Here is a 22,458-nt window from a genome sequence, read left to right on the forward strand (position 1 = left end):
GAAAATGGCTGTTTTCACTTCTGCAAGTATGTGAAACAATATGTAATGTTTATTCTAATGAGTGTTAAAGTATTCAATTCTTTGCCCATTGTTGTTACATTTCTGTTTATTACGTTCAGTACCCATGCCAGGGTTTTCTCTGGGGAAACAGTGCTGTCCATTACTTGACTGGTCCTGTGCACTGTTGTTCAGCTGGCTGAAAACTGTGACTTCACTCTCAGATTTCACAACTCAAGCTATTGTTAATTTAATCTAAACTTTTCAACTCCTTAGCCAGACCGTGTGGGCATTTTGACATGCAAAGGGTTTTAAACAACTTTAATATATCGTGAGAATATAGAACCAGAACATCGACTTTCATCTTTTTTCCACCTAAAGCTGTTTTATTTCTCATGGCATATGTTTTGATTATCTTTATAATCTCTAACTACAATCCATTTCATAATCCCTGTTTTCAATAACCAAAGTGAACAAAGCTTAGGAACCTTTAAAATGTAACTTTCCAAAAATAACAAATCTTTTAAGGACCCAACATCCAAATGAAACCAACCATTTATTAGTCATATTACATCCTGGAACACTCAGTTAGATAAAGTGCAAGCACAACTTTAAATCTCTTCTGTGAACAGTGACAGTCTACAAAGTGCACTGTAGTAACTACAATAATAATAATAATACGTGGAAATAGAGAAAATGAGATTAAAAAAAGATTTAATAAAACATACAAACTGAGACAATGGAGCAACAAAACCACAGAGGGATTTATGTTTCGAAAAAGAAGAAGCTGTAAACTGAATCATCTGAATAGATGCAGTTACAAGTTTAAATGTTGTGGGTAAAAACATACAATTCTGTGGGACAAATCTATAAATATTTCAAATAGAAAGCTGGCCCTGCTAATGAAGAAACTTCAAACTGTGAAGCAAAAAACAACATTAAAGTGCTTCTCTGTTTAGTACTCTCTAACTGCAGCCACTTCCTTCACAGTCCGATTCATGTACACAGCATCGTTTTTCAACACGTCTTCATTTGTAAGTACACTTTAATAAGAAATATTAACATTTCACTTTCATTTTAATCAGCCACATCGTAACCCAGCTTGAATTATACAACAAAGAAACAGGAGTAACTCTTTAAGAACAAACACCCGGTAATCATATAGCTCTGGAAGAATGTGACACCTGCAGCACACAAATCACTCAATTCTCCTTCCATAAGGTTAAAGCTGTGATTAAGAAGTTATATGGTAATAATAACCCCCCCTCCTCACAACAACAACAAAAAAACCCCACCACACTCTTGGACCATATCTTTTTTAAGTTCTCTACTAAAACTCTTTCTTAAAGGTGAAGATCAAATCCGTCATCTTCACCTTTTTATACCAAAGGATTGTATGAGACCATGTCATTAAATCTAAAGATAAAACCTGCACTGTTTAAAATGAATCATTGAAGGAAGAGACACAAATTGATTCTCACTGACCTGAAACTGATTTCTTGGATTGTTGCCTTAGAATTCATACCAGCAACTCCGTATTCACACAGGGGAAAATGGAAAAAAGTAACACTCTGCACAATATCAGGAAAGATATTCTGAAACTGGACAAAAAAACAAAAAATTTAATACACCACCACTTACAAATGAAGCATCTGGACATCCAGAAACAGCTGGTTGTGTTTCTATATTCTACTTTATAGGAGTGCAAGAGTCTGGAAAGAAAGCACTAAATAAATACTATTGAAAGGTTTTTACAGGGTAGAAAAAGTAGAGCTCCGGTAGAAACACACAGCACAATGGCCTACATATTTTCCAGCTTTGAGATAATTCAACTTTGTTCAAAGTGAACATGGATTCACTGCAAAATAATTAAAATCAAAAGAAAAAAGAACAACAACAATGAACTGCCTTTAATAGAGTAGCTGTCATGAACAAAAATACATACAGCGCTTTGGAAAAGTATTAATATGTTACAACCACAAATTTCAAAGTATTTGACTTTTGTTAGAATTGAATACAAAGTAGCGTATAACTGTGACATTGAAGGAAAACAATACAAGGTCGTTAAAAATGATGGGGTGGATTTGTATTTAGTCCCCTTTAATTTAATGCCCTCAAATAAAACCCGGTGCCACCAAGTGCCTTCAGATCTGATTAGTCAAAAGAGTCGACCTGAATGTAAAAGAAGCAAAAATCCAGCAGGAGAACAGAATTATGAAGACTAGATGTACAAAACCTGTAGATTTAGTCTAGAAAAGATGCGGAGTTGTAGCAATAAGAGGTTTATCATTTACGTTTTATTTTGATTAATCCTTCTTCTTCCACTTCACAATTACACACTACATTGTGCTGACGTATGAGATGAAACTTTGACATAACAGACTGCTGTTATGATGTGACAAAATGTGAAAAGTTTAATGGAAGGTGGGTAAATACTTTTATAAGGCACTGCATAGAGGATGATCAAATCATAAATGGATCAGAAGATTTCAAATTGGAAGAAGAGTGGCAATGGAGAGAAGAGGTGCTCTGAAAACTGATGATGCATTTCACTGGAGACATGAGTCAGATTTTTTGAGTTCTAGGAATGAAGAAGTTGTTTTTTTGCGCCATCCACAACCTCAAAATCCAACATGGCTGCTTTGTGCATGAGGAATGCCGACGGTTGATCACTGTGACTGTTCAAAAACAAAATTTTAATAAGTAGTTTTGGTCTAGTTTCTATTGCAAATATCTTAGTAAACGCAAAATAAGAAAAAAGTAACTTACAAGTAGCTTTTCGGTGATATAAAATGAGCTTGTTTTAACTCTAATTCCTTAGTATTGATGAAAAAAATACTAGTTTCACTAGCAGATTATATCTGTTTTAACAAGACATTTTTCCCATGTTATAAGTGAAATAATCTGCTTTACTTTGTCATAAATACTAGGGAATTATTAACATAAATCAAGGCCCTGTGTCTTGTTGAAAAGTTACTTATATGTAAATTTTATCTCATTTAACGTGCACTAAGATATTCACACTAGAAACCAGATCAGAAAGATTTGGTGAAATGTGTTTTTGCAGCGAGGTGATCAACTTTAGCTTGTTCTTCTGTCAATTTGTCCAGGAATTAGTGAATGTTCTGTTCCAGTGACTGAATGCACAAAATGCAGTATTCTGTGTTTTCTCCTTGTATCAGTAATAATAGTTACAATTAGCATCCAGTGGTCAGAACATAACTTACTGCTTTTCTCTCTTTCCCCTGGAACAAGGTGGAGCTAGAGGGTGACACCATCCCCCGGTTTTAGATCCAACTCATGAGGCCAGTGGGATGCAACACAACCAGCAGCACAATGACTACAATACCCATAAGCACTGAGTGTGCTTTGAGAGCGAGATCCAACAGACTGGTCCTGAGGCTACAGGCATCTGTAATCAGAAGATGTCGGGACACATTTCCCAACTTCCCTGCTCCTTGGCGTCCCAGTAGCCTCCCTTGTAGACATGCAGCGTCTCTCCAGACACGGAGTCGTGGATCTTCTCGAACCACAGCGCTTGGTAATTGTCTGGATGGGCGCCTGAGGAGGATGCCAGACAAAATAAAATCACAGTTTTAACACAGAATGTTTAAACTGCAAGTTGAGAAGCAACATGTGGAGCTTTAAAGCAGAAGTATGTAACTTTTATTAAAAAAAAATATATATATATAGCTTTATATATATATTTTTACACATATTTGTTGAAACTGTCATGGTCACTCACAGTTAATCTGAAAGGAAAAAATTAAGCTGCTCTGCATTCTCAAAGTGCTCTCTAGAAACAACCAATCAGAGCCAGGAGGAGGGTTTTAGCGCTGTCAATCACTTCTCCGTGTGCCGCTGCTTTTGCTGCCCCACCCTTTCCCTGCAGCTAGCACTAACCATCATGAAGGCTCAAGCTACTTAGCATAGCCACTGATGACAGCAGATAAAATTTTTCCTGTAACGGTAAGTCGTTTCTCCACCATTAGCGCAGTTAGCAGCATGTACATGAGATGATTGACAGCGCCAAGACCCTCCTGCTGTCTTTGATTGGCTGTTCTTGGTTGGTAGCAGTGCTTTTCGTCAGACAGCATTAGCAGCTCAGGGAGGAGGTGGAGCAGATTGATCTTTTCATGGATCATCTGTCTTATATTATACTGTCACCACATGGAAGCAGTTTTAGGAAATATGCAGAAAACATGTTTGTTTTTTTAATAAACGTTACATACTGCACCTTCAATTCAGTTCAGATGGTCATAATAATGCTCTGTTTTGGATGAACTTCATTTAAGACAAAGCAGAAGGAAAGTCAGTGGAAGCAGCCAAGGTTCCATCAGACGCCAGCAGATAGACGACTGTTACACCGAGCTTGTACATCTCAACCTATGGAGCAAAATTCTACAGCCAATCACAGCCCATCTACATCTGGCTCTATGACACAGGTTACAACAGAGAACAGGGCACATGTTACTTGCTTTTGGCCAGGGCTCTAAAAGGATGTTCTTTGCCTTCCACTGAGAGAGGGAGAGCGAGTCGGAAAGAGGAAATGAAGTGATTGCTTAATATTGTGCAGGGTTTTCTAATCCAGAGTTTACTACAACCCTACAGGTGTTGGTTTGTTCACTAGAGCTAGAGGGCTGATTGGATCCCATTTCTGTATCCCAGCTAATTCCCCTCCTGGAGGTCACTGATCCAGACGCCGTGGTTCCTTATTGTTGGAGGTGATTTTACTCAGGAAGCTTAAGCTGACAGTGAAAACTCTGCTATATTGTATGTAAGCAGAGGCATTTTATTTTGGTAGTAAACCTATACACAGAGGTGGAGGATCACTTTCCTTTTTGCGACGACAAGAAAACAAATACAAGATTGTTGTTTGTTTGTGTTTTATACAAACACAAAAGTCCGGCCACTCAGACATATTCCGTTTACACCCACTGCCCAAACTCCAACTTAGCTTTCATTGAGAAAAAAAAATTAAAAAATTTAAATGGCTGCCATAATCAAGACTTAAAAAAACAACATTAGTATACAGACTACAGAGATATGAGGAGATTATCATTAGTTTATTAGAGATTTGCGAATGCCAACTCTGGCTTTCCCTGCTGCTTTCATTTCACCCCCGCTAAACATCTGTCTTTGTGTTGACTCCGCTTTCATTAAACCTCAAATATAAGCTGAGATTATTGACAGAGAAAAAGATGAACTGTCAAAGATAACAGAATATACAGTACATAGCTGTTCTTAGCCTTGCACTGCTTTAGCCATGCTGATATTTTTACTTCAAATATGAGATTTGTAAAAGTCAGCGATAGCACCACATGCAGGTGATAATTTGCAGTGCACCAATAGCAGTTTTACGGCTGATCACCGATCACTAAAAAGCCTGGCCTGTTAATTCCAATTTTGCCCAATACCAATTTTTTTCCATCTTAAAAGTTGCTAATAATAACATAAGCAGCGTTTTCATTTACCTTAAAATTGCACAAACTGGAAATACAAAAATAAACATGTTTAAAGGAAACATGCCAAATAAAAAAAGATAAAAAAAAAAACATCTTTCAATAAAAAGTTTTTGTCCCAGGATGAGGTGGTTATGAAATTAGTGTATTTTGCAAAACTGCAGTGGAAACACTTTTCGTTGATCACAACAAAAAGTGTTGATCACGTGACTCGCATTCTGCGAGTCACGTGATCAACACTTTTTGTTGCATCATGCGAGTCACGTGATCAACAACTGGATGTTACTACTGGGGGAAATGACGAAGAAGATGAGAGGAAGTGGTAAGATGATGATGCCGTTTTTTATATAAATGTATCACGTGAAAAAAGTTATTCACTTTTGATTTTAATTGCATTTCTTATTTAATAAAAACACAGCAATCACGCATTTGGTTTACTCCGACAATAGCGGAATATTAATATAATATTGTAATGGAAATGCAGCTATTGCTCCCAAGTTGGCAACAGTGGGTGTAACTGTTGTTAACTGCCGACGTTTGGATGTGACCTGGTCGAAATGTCACGTTCTATTCAATATGGTTGATTTATGTAGAATCAGCTCACAACAAATCAGCCTCGTCAGTCAATCCTCTGTTACACAGAGCACAAGGTGACAGTGACTGTTTTTCAGAGCCTGGCTGACATCACTGGCCAAGGTCAGTGGTTAAGATCGGTTTTATACGCAAGTATCGGCTGATCGCAGATCTCCCAAAATTAAAGGCCGACAAATCGATACACCCTTAGTGATAATTAGTTATTAACCAAAATCCCAGAAACTGACAGATTTAAAAAGGAAACTGTAAAAAGCAAACAGAAATGTGTTTGTAATTCCATTAGGCATTTACAAAACATGTGAAGATGAAGTTCATTTATAAAGCAACTTTTCAGCAACAAGTCTAAGTTTATGGCAGTTTAAAGTACACAATAAAATATCACCATCATAGGTTCTTGACTTTTTTATTTAATTACTTTATTTTCACAGTAAATGGCTTAATAAAACAGGAGTTTATTCCTCATGTATGCACACAGTGCAGCACTGTCTGCTCATGAGTAATTGATGACCGTTGGCAGAAATAAATTACACAATCACAAAGTAGTTTTGTTGTAGATCAAGAGGCTTTTCAGCCCATTGTACACTCAAATAGACCCTCACTGTTTAGCCTTCATTGACTTCTGGAGTCTACAGCACCCCCAACGTGCTTATTTAGTGTCCAAAATGAGAATTAAATGTTAAGCCTAAGGCGTTCTGGATCAGAAACTATCAGTGTCAGCAGATATTTATAAAAATTCAGAAACTGGGATTGGATCGAACTCCCCCTGCCCCTGCAAAACTGGGCTCCAAGCCTATCTAGTTTTTACTACATGATGATTTTATCTGAATACTTGCTTGGGTATAGCGGGACAGATTGTCCATGAGGGGCTAAAGGAAAAAATAAAAAGATTAAAAGGATGATTTTTCTAGAGCTTATACATAATATTTATATTTTCGTTAAATAAATAGAACGGAGGGTGAAAACGTAGGGGGATACTTGCATGCAACAGGCGTGAGGGGAGGAGAGTCCTCTGCATCAGCTGAGCAAACCCCAGCACAAACAGAAAATATAAGTTCATAAAACAATCACCACAATGTTGATGTGTAGTTTAAGAAAGAACGAAGTGCCCTGAGTTGCATTAATGATTCTGCTCAGTCTGGTTGACTTATGTAGAACCAGTTCACAACAAATGTCATCTAAAAGCGTTTCAGAGGACGCACAGATCCATGTTTAATATAATTAAGTAACTTCTGCAATCAAATGTTGATTTTAGCGGCCGTGTCTGTCTGAAAGTGGCAGCAGATAGTGACAGCAGACAAACGTTTTATAAAGTTAAAGAGTTTGTTTGTTGCATAATCTTAAACTTTTGAGCTTTTTGGCAACAAGCACTCCAGTTGGCTCAAACCGACAGACAAATCTGTTGAAAAATTCACTTCCACCATGGGGATTGGAGACTTTGGTAGATGCGTGGCTTCTGATCGGTTTCATTATTTTGTTCTCTAAATATGTCAGTTGTAGCTTTCAAACTAACTTTATTAAATCAAAATATTTTATTTTGAATGTTTTACTATGAAGCATAAATGCATTTAATCCCGACATAAATTTTATATCCCAGAAAAGCAAAGGAAGGGACTACTATTAAAATGTTACTCAGTTAAAAGGGACAGAATCAGGTATTTTTCAGGCACATGGTGCCAATAGGGTCTCTTTAAAAACTCCAGCTCCTTCTGAAACGCCGCCTTCTGGACGTCATCACAAGATGGCTCCTCATTTAACAACATTTAACCAGTATTTCACTAAGAAGTAGCTCCTATAACGAGCTCAGAAGATGTGCAGGAGATCTGAAGGAGCTGAATGGGAGAGTCATGGAAGAGGCATGCTCTGTGAGGTGGACGTATGAAGACTGCAACTGAATGGTTGCTATGGAAGATTGAATAACTGAATAGGAATGCTTTTTATGAGGGAATAACATTATAATATGATGTAAGGCTCAAGAAAGTTGATTTTATATACTTTCCCTTTAAAGTATCCTGCAGTTACATTCATTTGAAAGGAATTATGGTTATAAAGAATTATGGCTTTGTGATTTTGTTCCCTACCTTTCAGTGGAATGAGATTCAATAACAATAAAATACTTTTTTTTCATTGATTTCTAAGCATTTTTGCAACTGATTTATTCACATCTGCATCAGTGTTTTACTGAGGTGCTGCTCAGACAGTAAACTGAGACACAAACGCCAAACATCGGCATGCCTACAGCATGTACAATTTACAGAAATTTCTTTTAAAAAAAGCAACACAGGGCACTTTGTTCCAAGTCAAATATGAATTGATACTTGCTTTCATCAGAAACCTCACTTCCTGTGGTGCCACCCTCATGTGCAAGAGCTAAACAGGACAAATATGGATGAAGAGACGTTAAAACGTAGGGAAGGATGTTATCAGCAAGACAAAAGTGAAGAGTGAAGCGATTTCAAACACCAGCTACATCCTCAGACATGAACGTGGTGAAGGGATGATGACTGAAGGTGAAAGAAATTGGATGGACAGACGCCAGATCTGCAGAAGAACGACTTTCTCTGATCGCCTCCTACCTTCCTCAGGCGTTGGAACCACTTTAACTGCGTCTCGTTCCCGTTCTCGCCGGGTAGAGCGCTGCTTTTCTTCAAGCCGTTGCTTCTCTGCGTTCGCTTCGTCCCAGCGACCTTCTTCCATCAGGCGCTGGTCCGGACGCCGCCGGCTGTCTGTCGGCGCCACGCCCTCCTCGGGTTCATTCAGGGTCAACGCAAGAGAGGAGAAGTAGTACATGTTCTCTGCTCCTTCCCTGTAAGGACATCGTCAGACAAGATCTGAAGCACGAAGCGTCACTCTGGAACCTCGTGAATTTTCATGTTCGCTCTAAATATTTGAAGGATTATATACAATTAAAGAAATTACGGTAAAGGGTTCTTTCTCCAAATTTCTTTGGGTTTGAGGGTTTGGTAAACAGTCCTCTGTTTGCCCTCAGTCCCATTCTCGCCTTTGCTGCTTTGCATGATCCTGGAAAACTCCATCTTCTCATCCCATGTTCCTGACAGAACATAATGAGCCTTCCCATCCTTATCCGTCACGACTCCCGTCACCTGAGAGAGAAAAATACCCACATTTCACATCCCGCGCAGAATTGGAAAATGCTTTTTTATTGCTGTAGGACAGAGTAAACAAAGAAGGAAGAAGCGAGTTCCTCAGATGATCCTTTACCATGGTGCCACAGAACGACACAGATCACACTGCATCTCACTCTCCAGGGACCCTTACATGAATATTTACAACATGGAGCCAACAACACACAGTGTTTGACTCTACTGCTGGGCCCATAAGATTGTGATTCTGTGACCATGGTTTGGTATATATATCATAATATTTGATACAATAATCCACAGTTTTGCACACACCCTGGGGTCTGCTCCCCACAACAGCGTATTATGGCCATCATAAACAGGGGAAAAAAAAATAAGAGTAAACTTCTCCCCAAAATCTCAGGAATTTTGAGGTTAATCTCAGAAGATTTCTGAGCTTCAAAAGTGAAAGATTTTCTAAAAAAAAAAAAAAAAAGTCAAAAATGTATTTGAAAAGACAAGAAAATATTTAGATTAATCCTTTTCTACAAAGCCCTGAAAATGCTGTCGTAGTTTCCTCTCTTTTCAGCAGAAAAATGGTCTAAGAGCTACCAAAGGACTAAATGAGGGTTAAGTTTATAAATTGAATGTAAACACATTTTTATTTTCAAATGTAAAAACAGAGAGATTAATTTAATGTAATGTGAAATGCAGTGTCCAATCCTTTACATCTACATCTGATAATTTGGTGTCAGAATTGGGTTTGCTCATTGAATACCGTGCAAATACCAGAGTCAGTGAGACAATGAAGAAAAACATTTTAAACCTCAAAAAACTGAATAACTTTTTCATTTGAAGGAATTTTATTTTGTTTCAATGTAGAACACGGATTCAAGATAGAAAGATTTCCAAAACCTGTTCCAGGTTCTGAAATATTAAAACATGTCTGAGTACATCTTCCACCTAGAACCTCTGGAAAAGATGTCTGCAAAAACCTTAAAATGCTGTATTCCAATCTGAATCCAGAAAACAGAAAGTAATGCTTCAGGCAAAGGAGCATGCTCCTCGACCAGAACGCCGGCTCACCTTCCGGGGTACATCTCTAGAGAAGTAGCTGTAAGGAGCAAACTTGAGGTGGCAGCGATCTCCCGTCTTGTGGTTCACCACATCGATCTCTCCTGACTGACGGAGGAAGTCGAGTCAAATACAAAAACCACTGAGGGTTTCTACACAAAAGATCATTTTCATACAACCACCACCGCTACCTGATCAATCCACAGTTTCCCAACGATTATGTTGTGTACGGTCGTCGTAACTTTTTTCCAGGAGTAGTGATTGTTGCTCTTATCAAACATACACTGGATGGAGCCTGGTGACAGATAACCAGAACAGAGGTTTATTCTACTCAAAAACAAATAAATCATACCGTAATAATAAAAAACAAGAACAGCCAGGAGGAGGGTTTTAGTGCTGTCAATCACCTTTTTGTCTCATACATATTAGAACTTAAAAAAAAACGGAATAAAAATATCAATCAATGCTCGCTTGTTGCCATGGCAACACTCGATACTCCCCACTCGGTTTTACAAAATAATGCCAAACTAAAAGAGCTGCACAAAAATGTCAAAATTTGCACAGAAACATGAAGGTAGAAACCTGATAATATACTTCGTCAGTTGATCGGTTACAAAAATAAAGACAAATATTTTTGTCTTTATTTAGGGGTTACAGTGAACCCTCGTTTTTCGTGGGGGTTGCGTTCCGAAAAGAACCCGTGAGACGAAATCCGTGACGTAGTAACCTTTATTTTTTTACAATTATTTTACAGCATAATTAAATACTCTACATTGAAACCAATGAACAAAACCCGTTTTCAAGCCTAAGCATTTTTTTAACACATAGAACGCTTTCTTACAAATAACTACAGTAAAATAATCATTGTAATCATCAATATGCTGTACAGTAGGACAAATTGTGACTGGTGTATTTCACTGTTCCTCTGACTGTGATGCTGCAGCCTGACTCTCTAGTACCTTTTCTTTTGAAACCTGTGGTGCAGGTGTGTTTTTTCGAGAGAAAAACAGAGTTATTATAGGTAGTTGTTGTCGCTCTTTTTTCTTCAAAATTTGCCAAGCTGTATATTTAAATACCTTCATTTTATTGGTACACAGGTAGAGAAGAAGCGCAGAGTCTGTTTAGCCAATCAGGACGCAGAACACAATGCGTTGTGACAAAAAAAAAAACTGCACAAAAAACTCCACGAAGAAACGAGGCCATGAAAGGTGAACCGCGTTACAGCGAGGGTTCACTGTATTTCACTTTAAACCACAACTATACAAACAGCTGAAAACTTACCCAGAGGCATAATGGAAAGGTATTTTCCCCGGAACTTGCTGGCCAGAGTGATTTCCTGTCTGAGGGTCCAGCCCTTCTCGGAGAAGGCGTGGTGGGCTGCCGCTGGTGGGTGGTGGCTTACCTGAGGGGGGTGGAAGACATTTAATCATTCATTCCTTCATAGCTGAAAGCAAAAACCGGCTTGATCCAAGCAAACAGCTCAGGTGTGTACATATATTTTTTGCAAACCTGTTCACAGAGCGAGCGGTAACCGGACTCTCGAATCCGGTCCAGCTCAAAGGTTTCCCCCAGTAAGGGGTTGAAGGGCTTCCCTGTGCGGTGGACCGTAGTGGAGTAGGACGAGACGGTGAAAGCCGCCACGTAGCACATCTGCTCTAAAGAGCTCTGACACTTTGCGGCTTTGTCCAGGAGCTCGTAGTACTCGAGGTCTTCAGACAGACGCTGAAGCATCGACAGCGGCTCGTTGAAGTTCACCTGGAAACGCAAGACAACATGGAAAAAGTTTTGTTTTACTTCATTTAGGTAAAAAAAAATAAAAAATCCAACATTTCTTACTGGATCTTACCGGCATCGGTATCTTTGAGAGCTCCTTCCCGATACAATTCTTCATGATGCTCCACAAATTAAGGTAATAGTTGGGTTTGTCAGGAATACGAGTCCGTCTTTGTCTGACCGGTTCCAGCTCAAGAGGTGGTGAAGATTCAGAATTGGACGCCAAGGACAGTTCGTCATACTGATCGAGGAAGCCAAAAAACAAGGGCGGGGGGGACATTTGAAAGGTTAGTGCAAGTTTATCTCATCAAGTTTATGCAAATCAAAAGATAAAAACCAAGAACGTTACCGACTGGTCGTCCATTCCCGTCTCATTGCTTATCCCGCTGATATTGCTGCCAGATCTCCTGGAGAACAGAGGTGAGAGAAGACATGACGCATCGCTGGAGAGACGTACTGCAGAACAGCATGTTTAGAAAAACAGAAAAAGAGGATCAACCTGTGGTACTTGGGGTCAGCAGGAACAGTAATAAATCCTGTTGGGTCTTCCATTGCATCGAAGAACTCATTGTCATCGTCCTCATCACTGGCGTCGCCCTTTCCTGAAACACCGCCTTCAAACATGACGGACAATAAAAACATAATAGAATGAGTGGACAGTTCCAAATATACTTCCAAAATATTTCCCATAAAAAAAAAATTCTGAGATCAATCTTTTTATTTTTATGGCCAATTGAGTGTAAAAGAATTATCTACTGTACTTGGGGTTTATTATCTCTATGTTTTAAAAATGATGACATAAACACATCGATGTATTATAACTGAGTTAATGTGGTGAAGGTATTAACTCAACTTTTATCTTTACATCTAAAATGTTTAACAAACTGAGTAGTTGAACCCTGTAGGTCAAATGTTACCCGACCCCGGAGACGCCATCTACTCGCTATGACAACCGATTAGGTAAAGTCACGCAAATCATCAGTTGTCAAATCACTCGGAACCATTTTATATGGAAACAGGGAGTAGAACCAACATGTTTGAGAGATTTCTGCCTTCTTCAGAACCATCTCCTGTGTAACCACATCTGAACAGGAAATGGTCTGTTTACAGGTACCAAACAGAGATGGAAGGGAGGAAGTGGTCACACATGGGGAAAAGCCATAGTAGCAGCAAAGATGTGCAACTTAAATGCATTTCAAAATTTGTTTTTGTGCATTTTCAATCGATTCTAAATTCCCAGGACAAAGAATTGTGATTCTCTATAAAATGAATTTGTTTCTGCACCTTTAGTTTCCAGCCATTCAGACTGTGTAGGATCTCTGCTAACAGACTAAGAAGACAGAAGTCCAAAACAAGAGCCTTACTTTTAATGCTTAAGTTGGGATTGCTGAGGGAAGGTGGCAGAACGGTGGCACCTCTGAAAGCTCTCTCCAGGTGGTTGTGCTGTTTGGCTAGTTGCTCCAGAGTCTCCTCCAGGCGAATCCTCTGCTCCCTCTCAGTCTGTAAGGCCTTCTGCCAGCGCTTACTGTGGCTCTGGGACATGGACAGGAAGTCCCTGCAGGCCTTCAGGAAGAAAACTCCGTCATGTCAGGAAGAAAAACTCAGCAGCAGCCTCAGTAGCTCTAAACGGACTAAACCTTACATTGATCATGGCGTTGGCGGTGATTCGGAAAAGCGTGGCCCTTTCTGTGACCTGTCGGATCTTTTCCCCCATGTCCGTTCCAACCTGGAGCCCCTCCAGCTCTGATAAAGACCTAATGTTTTGCGAAAGCAGTAAAATAAATGAATAAATAAATAAATACAGCAAGAACGCTAACAAAACATTTACAGCTTTGATTCTTCTGAAAGCTCCATAGCACACGCTAACCTTTGGAGAGCAGAGCCATGTTTAACAATCAGATCGTTGCAGGTGGTGAGGTCCTCCACCTTGCTGCCCAGAATGCGCAGCGTGGACTGAATTTCTGAGGTATGAGATCCCCTGGCCTGAGTGGAGGCAGGGGGCGCTGCAGAGAACTCATCAGCAGAGTCGTCTGATGACAAACACAAGCAGCATGTTGGATCTGAACACAACGAGAGTGATCGTGACTCCTGTCTTTATTGGGCCTGTGTCTCACCAGATTCGTCCTGCATGCGCACGGCTTTGGCCTTAGCGAGTTCCAGCGCGGTGATCCATCGCTGGCGCTCGACTTCGGAGCTGGCCTTCAGGTGATACGTCTGCGCTCCCCCGTTGGAAATGACGAAATTGCAGGAGTCCTCCACGGCGATGTTGGCGGTGGCCAGGTTTATGGTGCCTCTGCAGGTGTGACCCATCTCCGCCTGACACCTGGAGACAGCACCACGGTGGGGAGTCAAAAGCATCCAGGTTCACACACACAACATTTCTGCAACATGAATGTGTGTGTCAACAAAAATAAGGGAAAAAAAATCATATAGAAAAAGGAGATGCAATATTTAACAGTTTTTTGGGATTCTTCCTCTTAAAACAAGAGTGTAAGTTTTGTTTGAATATAATCTTAATTTACCAGCATTTATACAAGTACATTTCAATAAAATCAAATGTTGCCCCTCTCAGACATCCATTTTTGCACTGAACCCCCCTGGATCTGCATGAAATGGTTCGTTCCTGCTTGAAGCTTGACGGTGACGATGTTCAGCAGCAGTCAGTAGAAGACAAGAACAACTGTTGCTGTTACTATGCTGTCTAGAAAAATAATAAAGTCGGGTTTTCAAAAAATAAAGAAATGGAGAGAGAGAAAAAAACAAGAGTGTCAATTTATAACCCAGATTTTCGCCAACAGAGGTGGGTAGACTGTGTGAGATTATCAACCATTTAGCATAATTAGCTCAGCTTCGGGCTACTGTTTGCCTTCATTTCACTAACATTCTATGAACGAAGGAAAGAAATTACCAACATATTGATATACTGAACTTGTCCCTGTACCTTTTACCACACTTAACAACAAATGAGTCAGTCAGCAGCAGCTCTAACCCACGTCCTTCCTGACCTGTCCTCTCCTGAGTGAAATTAAAGCTACAGTAAGTAACGTTTCTAAAAAAATATATTTATTTACATATTTGTTAAAAAATGTCATTATGTTGTGGCAGTATGGTATATAAATAACCAGTGGAAAATTTATTTCATCTGCTTTCTCCCAGTTGTATCTAGAAACAACCAATCAGAGGCAGGAGAGTTTTAGTGCTGTCAATCACAATGTCACGACATGGTGACAACTTTAACAAATATGGAGAAAACATATTTTTTATTAAAGTTATGTACTGCAGCCTGAATAAAATGCAACAACATAGCATTTTGTGAGAAGTCTGGATGGCTTCATCTATATTTTGCACATTGCCTATGACTGTTGCTTGCAGGGAGACACATTTCAGTAATCTAAAACTAATAGAAAAATTTTAAGTAACCTACTTGCAAACTGTTGCATGTAAAATTCATGAGCAGTAAATATTGTGCTAGTATCAGTATTGGATAGTATTGGATTTAAAATTGTGACGCTTTTGATGGGTCAGGTAGACTCAAGAAATTGTAACGCAGCTGTGCTGAGCATGGGGCCCAATTTAATTTTTTGTCAGGGGGCCCAAGATTCCTGGAGGCACCCCTTGCTTTTTGTATCACTTTCAATATGTACAATCCCTGTCTGCTCAACGACTGACAGGTTAGCACAGGGGCGTCCAAATTGCAGCATGTGGGCCACTTGTGGCCCTTGGACTGATTTTTTGCGGCCCCCAAATGCAGTTAAAAAATTATTCAAATTTAGTTCAAATTTATGGAAACTTTTTATTTTTGATCAAGATAAAGTTATTACTAAAATAATTATTTTCCAATGGAAAATGTTAAGGACAACAATAAGCATTTGTCTTTTTATAACCAAGCTTTTAAAATAAGTTGAAAAAAAGCCAGATTTTTTACTGGAAAGTCGATTTTGCTGCAAATAAGTCAATTTTCATTTAATAAAAAATTGGCTAAATATAACACGGATTGTTGAAAGAAGTGACCCAAATCCTGTTTTACAATATAAAATAAATTCATTAACTCAACTCCAAAAGAATTTGAAAACTGGATGCTTTTTAAAAATATAATAAACATGAAAAGTCTTTTAAGTTTTGGACCTATTACAATACATAACAACTCCTTCCTACAAAAAAATAAATAAATAATCTACCTTATTTTTTATTTTCTTGGCCCATGAGTTCTTTTCACTCGATGATTTTGGCCTGTGTGACAAAACCTTTGGACCCTGAGTTAGCAGCTCTGCCCATGATTATGTAGTTTCAGTTTTACAAACAAGCTTTCCACTGGATCATACAGAATTGCTAATATGTAGCAATTGTGAACAAAATGTAGCGTTTTCACAATCATCCAAACTGACAGAAATAAATGGCTGGCTGTAAACCATTCTGTGTGCAATGAATCTATGTACTAGATTTGGAATCAACTTTATTTACATAAATAAAATATTTGAAAGTAAAATGTTGTTTGATACCAACATATAATAAAACCACTTCCTATTTTTGAGGTACATTAGCGGATAAAACAACCTGAATATTTTTACCCCGTTTTACAGGTTATTGTACATTTAAATCTGTACTGCTCACCTGTAGTAAGACAGTAATCCGTTGCTGAGAACAAACCATCGTCTCTGGTAACCTTTTATGTAATTAGTCCATTTGAAGAGCCATCCCTTGTACATGTCTCCAGGGGTCGGGATGATAGGAGTGGGGGGTTTGGGCTCCGACATCACAACTACTTGTGATTTCACTCAGCGAGTTTAAATCCTGGAGTGTGACAACACATATTAAACATGTACAAATATCTGCAGAACATTATCTTTATTGCTTTTTTTTTGTTTTGTTTTTCTTTATATAAATAAGATCCACGCACAGTCCAGACCAGTTATAGGATGCATCTAAAATTGAACAGAATGGCTCAACTTCTAAACAAAACAAGAGAGATCAAATATTTTAATTTACTGGGAGATTCAACACTACAAGCTCTGATGAGGGAGATCAGAATCAAATTTAAAGATTACAGAAAGAACCAAAACAACTCATATTTGTCCTGCAATACACATCTATAATGTGAAATACGATTGAGCCTATTTGGCAAGTGGAAGATCTATCGTTTACAAAGAAATTAGTCACACTGGCTTTTATTTAAAAGTATCAAATAAAAAGGGGTGTGAATACAAACATATGCTACCGTTTTTAGATTTGAACTTCAAACTAAATTCTGAAAAGCCAGCATCATTTTACTACCTCTTCAAAAATATGCACAAATTTACATTTTGCATACTCTGCATCTGCTGCTGTTTTAGTGTGTAGTTCTTACCTTGTATATTTGACATTACTGTACAGTTTCTAATTTAGTTTAATTATTACCAATCTACTCAGTTCCCACAACAGAATGCGTACAGCTGTTCCTAAAGACGACATTCCAGGACCAAATGATCACCGTATGGATACCGGGGGGTAAGTTACATGTGAAACAGACGCCAGGGCTCTTCACTTCAAAGCTACTTAAACTCTGGCTGCCTTTAAGCTCACAGCAAGCTAAACCAGACGAAAACGAGTTTAAGCCTCGCGCGCCCAAGAAGCTAACTATACGAACTGAGCAGTTTCACTCGAGGTTTTTTACCGGCTTTTCTGACCTAGGTCAACCATCTCTGGGTCTTACCTGTCCGCGAGCATCTCCTGCATGAAGACAGGACGAAGGAGCAGAAGCGTTAGCTGTGCTAAATACGTAGCAACGCGTTGTGTATCGGAACGGTGTCCGGCCAACCTCTTTAATCGTTCTTATTAGTTCCGCTGAAGACTCGCTATAAAAAAAAAAAAAGAAAAAAAAAAAAAAGAAAAATGAAAAACCGTGATGGATCAAATCACGTCGACTGAACGTAGGAATAAACTTTGCAAAATTTTCACGTACAGGGATGACATATTAAACTCCACTGATATGTTACGAAAAAACAACCGGCATTGCAAATACAGCAAATCTAATAATTAAATATGCATTTTTTTTATTGTATTTTATGAGTTTTTCAAGAAGTATTCAAATAAAATCGTTAATTAAAAATAAAATGTAGCAAAACATACATGGTCTTCCACTTATCTAATTTAATACTTTCAACTTAAGATATTTTTTGATGCAATTTATTAGATTTTTATTATGTAAAATTTAAATGTAAAATATCTTTGATATTGTCTCATTTAAGGTTGTTGCTGTTAAATGAGCTGGGTAAAATTTTCTATTTCATTCCATTCTTGGGAAATGGGAAAATAGTTTTGTTCAGTTTTTGTTGACTATCCCAGGTTAAATCATATTTGTGGTCATTCAGGGGTAGGATCTAAAGATTTTCAAAGGTACTTCAATCATGTCTATACATAACAGCCAAACATCTCCATAGTTACATGAAAAACAGCTCAATTCTTGTTTCATACAGAACCAAACCAAACAGTTCATAGAGTCTTAGTAATTTTATGTCAACTGAGCTGTTTCATACAACAGTATTGAGTCTTTATATTTTATCCAGTTATGTCCACCAAAGTGGACAAACAGTACACAAACATTCATATGGAAATATTTTATTGAAATGTACTTGTATAAAGCTGCATAAAGTGAATTTAACCAGTTTAAAAAAAATAAAAGTAAAAACCACTGAGAAGAGCTTTATAATTTCACCAATCTTTATTTTAAAACATGTTCAGAATTTTAGATGCATTTTTTTCTTTTTCTATATCCAAGTTCAAAATTGTGACACCGACTGTATCTTGCAACTGAAAATATTCACAACACAACTAAGACTGTCTTATAGTTGCACTGATTTTATTCAACATTTATATAATCAAATTTTTTTTTTTACCAGTTTGGACAAAACAAAATCCAAAAAAAAAATCAAGGAATTATCTAAAAAGATCTCTGTGTGTGTCTGTGTGTTTCTATGCTACACATCGGACCAGGAAGTCATTTAGTGATGTTGTTTGCATTCATGCTCTTCCCACTCCCACTAAGTACTATGTACGGGGTTTTCTGAGATTTCTGCTTCTCCTGGAGCAAAGCCACCGTCCCGAGAGGAGTATCGCTGCTGCTCATCTTCTTCAGCAGCGCCTCTTCCTCCAACTTTTTCATCCTCTTCTCTGTCTTCATCTTTCCAGAACCCTTCCCGTGGAATCGGTGAGACAGTTGTCTGAAAGCTTCCTTCGGTGTGAGCTTCCGCCCGGACTCGTCCACGTACTCGATCTTGACGTCGGGCTTATAGCTGTCCTTCTCTTTGAATTCCTGCGTGAAGCCTCTGTACTCTTCTCTGCGGCTGTACTTGTCGTCGAAGCCCATCTTGTCCTCGATGCAGTAGTTGTCGTTGGGCAGGGCCGCCTTCGGTGCCTTGACGCGGGCCACCTTCTGCATCTGGGTGTCCAGCAGGCCTTTGTTGGTGCACAGCTTCAATGCAGCCGCGAGGCCGGAGTTAACGATGGGCTCCTCGTCCAGAATGGTGGCCGAGGCCGTGGAGAAGTCCACCTGTTGCTGCTCTTCGTCCAGGTTAACGGTGCTCCATCCGACGTTCTCGTCGATTTCAGAATCTGAACCTCCGCCGTCGTCTTTTTCTTCTTCGTGCTCAAAGTCCATGATGTCCTCCTGGTCCTCCCGGTTTCCAGACAGTCCGTACGTCGGAATGTCCCCCAGAGTTCTGCAGAACTCCGAGGTGGCGTTGAAGACGATGTTGTTCTTCTTCTCGGGATCGTGGTCGTCGTCGTCTTTAGCCAGGACTTTGATCTGCGCTGCCACCTTCTCCCCAGAGTCTTTGAGGAGCTGCTTCTGCCTCAGCTTCCTCTGCTTCTCCAGCTGCTTCTGGAGCTCCTGCTCCGCCTCGTCCTCCTCAATCACAGTCGGCTCAGGAGGAACGTAATTATCTTCATCGCTTATATCCATCTCTGCCGTCCTGATGTCATCGGACATTTGGGGCAGTTCGTGCGGCCAGCTGCCGCCATCTTTAACTTTCTCTTTGCTTTCCCGTTGCTCCTCCTCCGCCTGTTTGCGGCCTCTGCCTCGCGCCCTTGAGCCGAAGTCGGAGGTGCGAGTGTCATCCAGAAGTTCGTCTGAGATCGTCACCTTCTCTTTCTTCCTGATCGTTTTGACTTTGCGCTTTGTCTTCTTGAAGCCGACCATCTCCTGAGGGGTGTAGTACTCGGAGGCGATGGTGAGAGCGGGCATATCCAGGGACTGAGCCTGATTCCGCAGCGTTTCTTTCATCACCTGAAGCTCACGCTCTCGCTCCCCGTCCGCAAAGCCCCAGCTGCCCAACCGGAAGCTCTTTTTCTTCTCGCCCTCGATTTCCTCATCATACTTTGAGAGCACAGTGTGCTGCTTAAAGGTGACCATGTCGTCCACGCTCTCTTCTTCCTCATAGGGCTTATAGTCGGGCTTCTTCTTCTTCAGCTCCACATTCTTTTCAGCTTTCTCCTTGTCCACCAATCCCACATTTACCAGCACATCTTCCTTCTCTTCCAGCACACCTTTGTCCTGCAGGGTCAGGACAACGGTCTGGCCCTCGGTGAAGGAGTCCACCTTGTGCTGCACTTTGAGACCCTTCAGATCTTGTGATGAATAAGAATCCCGCTTGCTTTGGATAAACTCCTCCTCCACCAGGCTGCTGACTCCAAACTCTTCGTCCATTTCTTCCAGGAGCTTGGCTCTTTTCTCTGCCATCTCCTTCTCTTTGGCCAGCTTCCTGCTTCTCTCCACCCAACCGGCCGTGTCGTCCAGCCAGTCATCGTCGCCGATTGCTTTGACTTTACCCAGTTTTTGATTGAGCAGGCGCTTTTCTTTCATAGCGGCGAGCTTCTCTCGCATCTCCTTCTGCTGTCGGATCAGAACGGGGTTGATGGTTTCTGCCACCATCGGCGCCTCCTTGGTCCCCAGCTCCTTCTTGCCCTCGTTCAGCTCCAAGGGCTTCAGGCCCAGCTTAGCGCGCAGTTTGTTTGTTTCTTCGATGCTGAGGGAGGCATCTCCGCTGGTGCTCTGGGGCTGGATCTCCGCGCCGCTCTCCTCATAACCAGGGTCCACCTTCTCCCTCTTTACTCGGGGCTCCCCGGCGCCTCTTTCGGTCTTGCTGTGGCTTTCCCGCCTGCTCTTTTCTCTGGATCTGGAGCGCTTTCGTCTGTCTTTATCACGGTCTGATACATCTCTTTCTCTCTCCTTGTGACGATGTTTTTTATGTTCGCGACGACGATCCTCTGCGTCCTTGTCGCGGCTCTTTTCCTTGTGTTTTTTAGAAGAACCCATCGCTTCCTGTGCTGGTTACAACTATAAGGTCCAAACGAGTGGGTCCGCGAAGGTTGAATCGCTTACAGAGTCTTATTTAGATGGGCTAGCGAGGAAAATGCTGCTAGCTTTCACTCTTAAGCTAGCTAACGTTAGCTTGAGAGGCTAAATGAACCACGATGACACAACTCACTCATTTCGAAGAAACTTAAATCTTGTTTTCGAGCTCCGATATACACAAAACGCTAGTTGAGATGATTGAGCTTTGATAGTTTGTGTTTTCAGTCCAGTTTTAAAATCCACAACCCTTCACGACGTTGAAGTTGAAACGAATGTCGAACGACAACCTTTTTCTTCTTCTGCAGTTATCAGGCGGCTCGCAGAGCAACATAAGGTGAGCTAGCGCCACCTAACTGGATTGGATTTCCAACAGGAGATGAACTGGAAAATTTCTTTCACGCGTCTTTATTATAAAAATAATGAAGAACAGCCATATAGATTACACAATCTTTAAAAATCAGTGCATATGTATTTTCCTTCTAAACAAGTACACTCAATTAGAACAGCCTTAACAAACTATAAATTTGTGCGTGAATGAAAATGACTGATTTCATATAAAGCACTTTTGAGTATACAAATAAAGCACTATTTAAGTCTGATGTAATTTCATTATTATTATTATTATTATTATTATTATTATTATTATTATTATTATTATTATTATTATTATTATTATTATTATTATTATTATTATTATTATTATTATTATTATTATTATAAGCAATGGCATAACATAATTAAGTTTTAATTTATTTTAAAGAGCCAAATCTACTTCTTGAGAAAAAAAGAGTAAACTCTAAACAATCTTAAATCAGTAGTGTCACAATTAGTGTGTTAATAGTTTGTTCTTCACATCACTGATAAAAATATGAAGTTCATGGTCTAATGATAAATGTAAAATGTTAAACCAAATAAAGACATGTAGAACAAACTTCAGTTCTACTCAGACATGCAAATACATTTAAAACATTTTTTTCATTTGCTATATAATTCGAAACAAAAGAGAAATGCATCATAGTGTCACAACAGACTACATAGTCTCAAATTGACCCCAAATCCTTGGGACAGTACAGCATTTTAACGTTTGTCGCAACAAAATGCCACTCACAACGTGGCAGTGACAGCTTTCCACATCCTTTCATTTTGTCTGATG

The 22,458-nt window shown here is 39.6% G+C and overlaps 2 protein-coding genes across 6 annotated transcripts; both read right to left on the reverse strand.

Moving 5' to 3' along the window:
• Positions 1-1,892: 1,892 nt before the first annotated feature.
• Positions 1,893-17,782, reverse strand: LOC122830168 (oxysterol-binding protein 1-like). Of its 5 annotated transcripts, none has more exons than XM_044115305.1 (18): positions 17,667-17,782; positions 16,589-16,768; positions 14,092-14,300; positions 13,845-14,007; positions 13,620-13,731; positions 13,393-13,540; positions 12,477-12,591; positions 12,327-12,384; positions 12,051-12,218; positions 11,714-11,959; positions 11,486-11,606; positions 10,396-10,499; positions 10,217-10,312; positions 8,970-9,154; positions 8,627-8,856; positions 8,373-8,420; positions 7,033-7,083; positions 1,893-3,558 (listed from the first exon to the last, which is right to left on the reverse strand). In XM_044115305.1, the coding sequence occupies exons 2-18, from the start codon at positions 16,729-16,731 to the stop codon at positions 3,416-3,418; spliced, it is 2,340 nt and encodes a 779-aa protein (XP_043971240.1). In that variant the 5' UTR covers positions 16,732-16,768; positions 17,667-17,782; the 3' UTR covers positions 1,893-3,415. The 5 variants fall into 5 exon arrangements, with proteins under 5 accessions (XP_043971240.1, XP_043971239.1, XP_043971237.1 ...); XM_044115304.1 differs by having other exon boundaries at positions 7,033-7,071; positions 13,342-13,540; XM_044115302.1 differs by having other exon boundaries at positions 13,342-13,540.
• Positions 17,783-18,655: 873 nt separating this feature from the next.
• sart1 (spliceosome associated factor 1, recruiter of U4/U6.U5 tri-snRNP) lies at positions 18,656-21,628 on the reverse strand. The gene has a single exon (XM_044115308.1). The coding sequence runs from the start codon at positions 21,264-21,266 to the stop codon at positions 18,951-18,953; it is 2,316 nt and encodes a 771-aa protein (XP_043971243.1). The 5' UTR covers positions 21,267-21,628; the 3' UTR covers positions 18,656-18,950.
• Between the last annotated feature and the right edge of the window lie 830 nt (positions 21,629-22,458).

The sequence above is a fragment of the Gambusia affinis genome, linkage group LG04, assembly GCF_019740435.1.
Source record: "Gambusia affinis linkage group LG04, SWU_Gaff_1.0, whole genome shotgun sequence".
Classification (NCBI taxonomy): Eukaryota; Metazoa; Chordata; class Actinopteri; order Cyprinodontiformes; family Poeciliidae; genus Gambusia; species Gambusia affinis.

Bases quoted from the DNA above. Each gene is read 5' to 3' on its own strand.
- LOC122830168 (XM_044115302.1), bottom strand. From the start codon at position 16,731: ATGTCGGAGCCCAAACCCCCCACTCCTATCATCCCGACCCCTGGAGAC. The intron at 11,960-12,050 runs GTAAGATCCAGT...TTGCGTTTCCAG, and splicing joins TCTCAAAGATACCGATGCCG to GTGAACTTCAACGAGCCGCT. The intron at 8,421-8,626 runs GTAGGAGGCGAT...TGTCCTGTTTAG, and splicing joins GGTTCCAACGCCTGAGGAAG to CTCTTGCACATGAGGGTGGC.
- sart1 (XM_044115308.1), bottom strand. From the start codon at position 21,266: ATGGGTTCTTCTAAAAAACACAAGGAAAAGAGCCGCGACAAGGACGCA.